This window comes from Gossypium raimondii, chromosome 1 (genome assembly GCF_025698545.1).
Source record: "Gossypium raimondii isolate GPD5lz chromosome 1, ASM2569854v1, whole genome shotgun sequence".
In the NCBI taxonomy this organism is placed as follows: domain Eukaryota; kingdom Viridiplantae; phylum Streptophyta; class Magnoliopsida; order Malvales; family Malvaceae; genus Gossypium; species Gossypium raimondii.
The window spans coordinates 6,809,644-6,817,537 of NC_068565.1; the positions used below are offsets into that span (position 1 = coordinate 6,809,644).

At 36.4% G+C, this 7,894-nt stretch overlaps 3 protein-coding genes across 3 annotated transcripts; 1 reads left to right on the forward strand and 2 right to left on the reverse strand.

Moving 5' to 3' along the window:
- Positions 1 to 3,488, forward strand: LOC105779489 (receptor-like protein kinase THESEUS 1). Its single transcript, XM_012603264.2, has one exon. It carries the CDS (start codon positions 659 to 661, stop codon positions 3,176 to 3,178), a length of 2,520 nt encoding a protein of 839 aa, XP_012458718.1. The 5' UTR covers positions 1 to 658; the 3' UTR covers positions 3,179 to 3,488.
- Positions 3,489 to 3,548: 60 nt separating this feature from the next.
- LOC105779493 (hypothetical protein) lies at positions 3,549 to 4,880 on the reverse strand. The gene is made up of 2 exons (XM_012603273.2): positions 4,585 to 4,880; positions 3,549 to 4,488 (listed from the first exon to the last, which is right to left on the reverse strand). Exons 1-2 carry the CDS (start codon positions 4,823 to 4,825, stop codon positions 3,698 to 3,700), a joined length of 1,032 nt encoding a protein of 343 aa, XP_012458727.1. The 5' UTR covers positions 4,826 to 4,880; the 3' UTR covers positions 3,549 to 3,697.
- A 1,513-nt stretch (positions 4,881 to 6,393) lies between these two features.
- LOC105787185 (uncharacterized) lies at positions 6,394 to 7,607 on the reverse strand. The gene is made up of 2 exons (XM_012613621.2): positions 7,385 to 7,607; positions 6,394 to 7,301 (listed from the first exon to the last, which is right to left on the reverse strand). Exons 1-2 carry the CDS (start codon positions 7,605 to 7,607, stop codon positions 6,481 to 6,483), a joined length of 1,044 nt encoding a protein of 347 aa, XP_012469075.1. The 3' UTR covers positions 6,394 to 6,480.
- Between the last annotated feature and the right edge of the window lie 287 nt (positions 7,608 to 7,894).

Sequence of the window (7,894 nt, forward strand, 5' to 3'; positions counted from 1 at the left end):
CAAGGCTTGGGAAAAGTTACTAAGTACACAAAAATTTCTAACCTTTTATTTTAAAAAATATACTGAGAAAAAGAGAGAGAGATAAACAGCTGGTTTTTCATGCCAAGTGATACATTCCCAGGCTGCTTCAGATACATTGAAAATTTACCATTTCCTTATAAACAAGTGGGGTACTCTTTAGTTTTCTCTGTAATGACAGCCTAATCAACAGCCTGGAAAAGTTGTGTTATATGCACTGCAGAAGCAGCTTGCACCTTTCTTTTCTTTTTTCTTTTTTTGTTTTTAAAGGTTTCTTTTTTTTTCTTTTTTATTTTTTTTCTTGGTGATATTCTTAATAGCTCAACTTGGGAGTTTTTGTCTTTGAGAAAAAAAAACCCCATTGTTGTTTCCCATTTTGGCTTCATTTGTGAGGTAAGGGCATTGATAAAGTTTTGATCTTTGTACTAAAGTTTATTTCATTTTTGCTTTATGTTGTAATGTTTATTAGCATTGGGGTTAATTAGATCCCAGTTTTGCAAAAGATATGAACTTTGAGGGGGTTGAATTATTGCGACTTTAAGGAGTTCTTTTTTTTGTGGGATTTTTGGGGTTTCTTTAGATCTTAGTTTTACTTGGTTTGTTGATTTAGGCATTTGAATTTATTGAAAAAAAGTTGAAGATGAAAATGGGGAATTTGGTGGCTTTGGTTTTAGCTGTTGTGTTGTTTGAGTATTTGGGGGGTGGAATACAAGCCTCATTCACACCTGTTGATAATTACTTGATTGTTTGTGGTTCTTCAAAAAATGTTACATTCCAAGGTAGAACTTATGTTCCTGATTCAGGCCATTCTTCTCTTACCTTGAAGAGTGCAAGTTCTGTTGTTAGTTCTAATTCTAGTGTTCCATCTTCGATATATCGATCCGCTCGAATCTTCTCCGCCGTTGCTTCTTACAAGTTTGATATCAAGCAAGAAGGTCGGCATTGGGTCCGGCTTTACTTTTATCCTCTTCCAAAATCAGGCCAGGACTTGACGTCAGCTCCGATAACGGTTGCCACAGACGATTTTGTGCTCTTGGGCAACTTCACTTTTGAGAACTATAATGGTTCTTTTTTGTTCAAGGAGTATGCAATCAATGTCACTTCAGATACCCTGACTCTTACCTTTGTTCCTTCGAACAATTCGGTTTCGTTTGTTAATGCCATTGAAGTTGTTTCCATCCCGGATGCAATCCTGCCTGACCAGGCATTAGCTCTGAACCCGTCTGCTCCTATTAGTGGTCTTTCGGAATTTGCCATGGAAACCGTTTATCGGTTAAACATGGGAGGGCCATTGATCACTGCTGAGAACGATACACTGGGAAGAACATGGGAGAATGATGTTAAATATCTCCATGTAAACAGCTCTGCTCTGAATGTTTCGGTCAATCCGGCTTCTATCAAATATACAACTTTGGTTACGCCTGAAACAGCGCCAAATTTGGTCTATAGCACTGCTGAAGTCATGGGTGATGCAAATGTTCCTAGCATGGCCTTCAACGTGACTTGGGTCTTACCTGTTGATCCAAACTTCAGGTATTTAGTTCGGGCACATTTTTGTGATGTCATGAGTTCATCTCTCAACACTTTGGTTTTCAACGTTTACATAAATGATGATATTGCTGTTACAAGTCTTGATCTCTCATCATTGACTGGTGACCTGAAGGTGCCTTACTTTAAGGACTTTATCTCCAATTCTTCAGTAGAATCCGATACTTTGACTGTCAGTATCGGTCCAGATTCAATGGCAGACATCACAAATGGAACTATGAATGGATTGGAGATTATGAAAATCAGCAATGATGCTGGAAGCCTGGGTGGGGTTTCTTCTGTTAAGAATCTCCTTCTGGGATCATCCTCGAAGAAGAACAAGATATGGATAATAATCGGTTGTATTGTTGGAGCTGTAGGTGCAGTGGCATTAATCGGATTCTGTTATTGTTGCCTGGTAGCACGGAAGTCGAAAGATACTCAACAAGGACATCCATGGTTACCTTTGCCCTTGTATGGAAACTCGCTGACCATGACCAAAATGTCCACAACATCGCAGAAGAGTGGAACAGCAAGCTGCATTTCATTGGCTTCCTCCAATCTTGGCCGCTTCTTCTCCTTCCAAGAAATCCTTGATGCTACCAACAAATTTGATGAGAGCCTACTTCTCGGAGTTGGTGGTTTCGGAAGAGTCTACACCGGAACCCTTGAAGATGGGACTAAAGTTGCTGTTAAAAGAGGTAACCCCAGATCCGAACAAGGTCTTGCTGAATTTCGCACCGAAATTGAAATGCTATCTAAACTTCGTCATCGCCACCTTGTCTCTCTTATTGGATATTGTGATGAAAGATCGGAAATGATTCTTGTTTACGAGTATATGGCTAATGGACCCCTTAGAAGTCATCTTTATGGAACAAATCTACCTCCTCTGTCATGGAAGCAACGACTTGAAATATGTATTGGTGCTGCTAGGGGACTTCATTATCTTCACACTGGTGCAGCCCAAAGCATTATTCACCGTGATGTGAAGACAACAAATATTCTCTTGGATGAGAATTTTGTAGCCAAAGTAGCAGATTTTGGTCTTTCAAAAACTGGTCCAGCTTTAGATCAGACACATGTGAGTACTGCTGTTAAGGGTAGCTTCGGTTACCTTGACCCTGAATATTTCCGGAGGCAGCAACTTACGGAGAAGTCTGATGTGTATTCATTTGGGGTTGTTCTGATGGAAGTTCTCTGCACTAGGCCAGCTTTAAATCCAGTTCTCCCGAGAGAACAAGTTAATATTGCGGAATGGGCAATGACTTGGCAGAAGAAAGGTATGTTGGATCAAATCATGGACTCTAATCTGGTGGGGAAAGTGAATCCCGCTTCTCTTAAGAAATACGGAGAGACAGCTGAAAAGTGCCTGGCCGAGCACGGCGTTGACAGGCCATCCATGGGAGATGTATTATGGAACCTTGAATATGCTCTTCAGCTGGAAGAGACTTCATCAGCACTAATGGAACCAGATGATAACAGTACCAACCATATCCCAGCCATTCAGACACCACTTGAGCCATTCGATAACAGTGTGAGCATGATTGACGGTAATTCTGGCACTGATGATGATGCTGAAGATGCCGCTACTAGTGCAGTATTTTCACAACTCGTAAATCCTCGTGGAAGATAGACGGTAATTCCGGCAATGGACATCCTGCTTAAAAATCTGGTTCTCCTTGCTGGCTTTGCTTGAGAGAATACTTGGAAAAATCCCAAGATGTTTAATGAAGGTTTTTTTTTCTTACAATTATTCTGTTATTTCTCATCAAATTTTCATCCATAATATATTTAGTTTGTAATATAGTTGAGTGATGGTTACCAATTATATCCATCCGAAATTTGCATGTAATGTACCATAAATATCCATTATTGTTGATTTAATTCATGTTACTATTACACAGTTACCAGATAAAGAATATATCTCATTTGTTCTCTGCTCACTGCATGAGTTCACAATTTATGGCTATTTTAGTTATTTTTCTTGTGAGATAAAAGAGGAATTTTATTGCATATTTATTTTATTTGATGAACTGCCAAATTAGATTTACTACAGAACATTCGACACTGGATTTTTATCATATTCAGACAAACACAAAATCAACATATCCTTAAACTGCAATCCAACCTGTCATTCTAAAAAATGCATGATTTATCTCCTACAAACTATTCCACTCCCACTAGAGGCTCTGCTGGTGCAGTCTAGAGGGCTGTAGTCCATCAGCGATGAATCTCTTTGGTCCGATGCTCTGGCTGGAGAAAATTTACAGGTATAACAATCGGCAGTGAGAAGTGATGACGTTCGATATTTGTCTTCTCCTCCAACTATTGGCATTGCCGTGCCTGGTTTTGCAGGGTTCATGAAATCCGGCTGATAAGTCCTACCAAGTACTCCTTCAACTTTCGAAGATAAACCGTAGAACTTGAATTGCAGCTCTAAGTGAGCAAAACAGTCGTCAGAGGGTATTTGGTAGTTATGAATAGGATCATCTTCCCTGGTCACCGGTACCACATTTACTGAAATCTCAGCAATATCAGGAAAAGTCACTAAGACACTATTCTTGTCAGATGTTCTCTCCACTGTAAGGTCACTTTCCGGGGATTTCCATGATGATAAATGGCCTTCCGGTACGACAATTACGTTCCCATTGTAAGAGAACCTCAGATGGTCAAATTCCTCATCCCAAGTTGCTGCACGTTTGGCCTCAAGAGAAAAGGTTTCGGATCCAGAGAGGACACCAATTGCTTGAATCCAAGTATAATCCCGGGTTCGGCCTGCTGGCCTTAGGCCAATGAACCTGCCATTAATTTGGAGGTTAGGATCCGATACCAAACTGAAATGCTCATTGCTCTTCCCGTGGAAATAAAACACGATGCCATCACCGCCGATGAATCTAGGATCCAAGCATGCTGCTCCAGGGGCATTGCAGTTCGGCTTCCTATCTACAATCACGAAAAAAAAACCAGACATTGTATCAACACTTTAAATAAGTTCAACATGAAATGATTAATCTGTTTTTTTTTTTTCCTGTTCCTTACTTTTGCATTCAGCTTTGCATATAGGGGAATCGCAATTAACATAGCAAACTTTTGCCTTCCGATCCGACGGCTTCGTCGATGGGCATTGAGACGGGCATGTCATCGTCTTGAGAAAGCAAGGACTCCTACGTGAAAAGCAAGTCCTACGTTCTGGAACACCCTGCCCATGAATCTGCACCGATGCTGCTGATATGAAGAGAAACAAAATAATCAATGAGGAAGCATTGCTAATGATCCTCATTTTTTTTTTTTGTTAAAAGAAGCCTAAACTCCACAAGGTAGCCTTAAAAGTAAAAACCCAACTTTCAGAGATTTATAATCTCTTCTGAGAATCTTTACTTATCCTATAATTTAGCAGCTTTTGAAGCAAGAACATGGTCTCATTGTAGCATTCACAGGATTGTATAGTTTTGGTCAATGCTTTGGGATTCGTATTTGTGATTTAAAAATTGGCTGTTGACAATCTCTTAGGTTGGTCTAGGACTAGGATGGATTCATTGTTGAGTGACTTGTTTTTGGCAATTTTAAACAGAATTTTCAGCAAGGAACATTATTTGATTGCAGTCATTTCATTGGGCTATTTTTCATATGAATTATATAAATATCAACTAGTACATGCATCGATAAATTTGGTTTTGAATTGTGGTTTCACTCAAATTGGGTTGTTTGTTTATTGAAAATAGTTTCAAGAAAATGATTTTGAAAAATGACTTAATTTCTTGGAAAAATTAATATTTTTGGTGTTAGATGAATATATGCAAAATATTTTCTATTTTTTGAGAGATTTCTTAAAATATTTTATAAAAGTTATGAAACAAACATACCTCTGCGATTTTCTTATCTTTTCATTGTTTAATTGAGTTTATTTTATATTTATAAATTTATATTTTACATTGTTTTTGCATATATTAAAAATATTTTGTTAAATTCAAGTTTATTACAACGTCATTTTTAGTTATATGACTACTAATTGAGTATTTTTATTTAAAAAGTAACATCAACAAAATTGACAAAAAAATTTAACAATATCAACAATTGAACTTGATATTCAAATCAAAAGAAGGATTAAATTCTTGAAAATAAAAGTATAAAGGCTAAATTGCAAATTTGTAAAAAGTACATAGACTTATGACATATTTTAACCTTTATACTACAAAATATTTATTATTAATATATTTATAATTGTAATAAATATTTATTATAAAATATTAATATTGAATATTTTCAATTAAAATAAATTCAAAGTATTAAATAATTTATTAAAATAATAAATTATATCAATAATTTATTATATGAATAAATATAGATAATAAAATATGTATTTTAATAATATTGAAAAATATAATATTTTAAATTAAAATATTAAATATTTTAAAAATAAAAATAAAATTAATTATCAATATAATAAAATTAAACTTGATTTAATTTAATTTTTATATAAAAATAAAATTAAGTATTGAGGAGCTCTTTTCCGTTGACTAAGTTCTTTTAAATTATATTTTACTATTTTTGAATTAAAAATCATTAATTAATTGTGTATCAAATTTTAAAATTCACAAATAAAATTAAAAAATTTGCTATTGAAAATATATTACGTATAACATCAATAATTTTTCTTTAATAGCACAATCTAAATGAGGCAGCTAAATAAAGGTAAAATATTATTAACTTCTTTATGGTATAAAGGATGACTTCAGTCTTCCATACTGAGCTTCTTAAAGGAAATCCATTGGTCAACATCTTTTACTAAAAGATTAGATATATATGTGTTACATAAAAGACGGTATCTTGAAAAAAAAAAAGGTTACATAAAAGACAATATATATGAATGAAGAACCATTTAGAAATGAAAATATTGAATTATTGTCAGTCTATATAGCTTAAGCTTTCATTATTTTAACTGATAACAGCTACCATTCCATGACTTTCTTTCTTGCAAACAATGCCATATCCAGCTGAAGCCCCACGGGTGCAGTCGAGGGTGAGAACTTCAGTCTGAGATGTGGTCTCTTCATTTGAACCAGTTTCTGGTGAGAACATGCATGTTGAACAGTCTGGAGAAAGAAGTGAAGTTGTCCTATATTTATCTTCACCGCCCACAACAGGCATTGCCACACCAGGCTTGGCCGGGTTCTCGAAATCGGGCCTGTAAGTCCTTCCAAGGACTCCATCAACATTAGGGGAAAGGCTAAAGAACCTAAACTGCACTTCCAAGTGAGCAAAGCAGTCATCAGAAGGTACTTTGTAGTGGTGAACCCTGTCATCTTCTTTGGTCACTGGAACTACATTCACCATAATCTCTGCTGTGTCCTTTAATGTTACAATCACACTGTTCTTGTTTTCTACTCTCTCAACTTTCACTTCCTTTTCAGGGGAGTACCAACTTGAGAGTGCACCTTCTGGGACAACTAGTTCCTCCCCGTTGTAACTGAACTTTAGATGGTCCACTTCACTGTTCCATGTTGCAGCCTTAGTAGCCTCAAGTGAAATGGAGTGAGAGTTGAACAGGATTCCAAGTGCTTGAATCCAAGTAAAGTCCCGAGTTCGGCCTGCGGGGCGGTGGCCGATAAAGCGGCCATTGATTTGTAGACTGCTATCAGACACCAAGCTGAAGTGCTCATTGCTTTTTCCATGGAAGTAGAAGACAATGCCATCACCACCGATGAATCGGGGATCGTAACATGCTGATCCAGGACTATTGCAGTTTGGTTTTCGATCTAAAATCACGAAAGAAAACATAAATTAAACTTTAACATGTATATGAGACGCTTTAAAATGAAACAGAAGAAGGTGATCTTACATTTGCAATGTGATTTGCAGACAGGTGAATCACAGTTAACATGGCAAACTTTAGCCTTTCGGTTTTCATAGCTAGTGCTTGGACATTCATAGGGGCAATGTATATACTTTCCATAGCACCGGCTTGCCGGATTGCTGCAATAAACAGAATCTGCTTTTGCTTGAATCACAGTTGAAACAAAGACGATGAGAATGATAAAGAAAGAGCTGCTTCTTATCTCCATGCTTCAGTTAGTAGAAAGAAACAAGAATTATGATTCAAATGATGTGACCAACTCCTGGATTATTGTCCCTATATATAGTGTTGGAACTGCTGTGTTTCGTAGTATTATCTGTTATATTTTACTAGCAATGTTGTATAATGTTTGAACTAAAATTGAAGCATGAACATGGGATATATAGGAACCTTTTGAATGCTTTTATCTTAAGGATTGAAGTCAGGGCTCACAAATGTAATCGATTATCAATAATGAAAGGATAAAAACTGTTGCTTTGAGGATAAAACATTAAT

Excerpts from the sequence above, each read along its gene's own strand:
- LOC105779489 (XM_012603264.2), top strand. The coding sequence starts at position 659 with ATGAAAATGGGGAATTTGGTGGCTTTGGTTTTAGCTGTTGTGTTGTTT.
- LOC105779493 (XM_012603273.2), bottom strand. The coding sequence starts at position 4,825 with ATGAGGATCATTAGCAATGCTTCCTCATTGATTATTTTGTTTCTCTTC. Across the intron at positions 4,489-4,584 it reads ATGCAAAGCTGAATGCAAAA|ATAGGAAGCCGAACTGCAAT; the intron begins GTAAGGAACAGG and ends TCGTGATTGTAG.
- LOC105787185 (XM_012613621.2), bottom strand. The coding sequence starts at position 7,607 with ATGGAGATAAGAAGCAGCTCTTTCTTTATCATTCTCATCGTCTTTGTT. Across the intron at positions 7,302-7,384 it reads CTGCAAATCACATTGCAAAT|ATCGAAAACCAAACTGCAAT; the intron begins GTAAGATCACCT and ends TCGTGATTTTAG.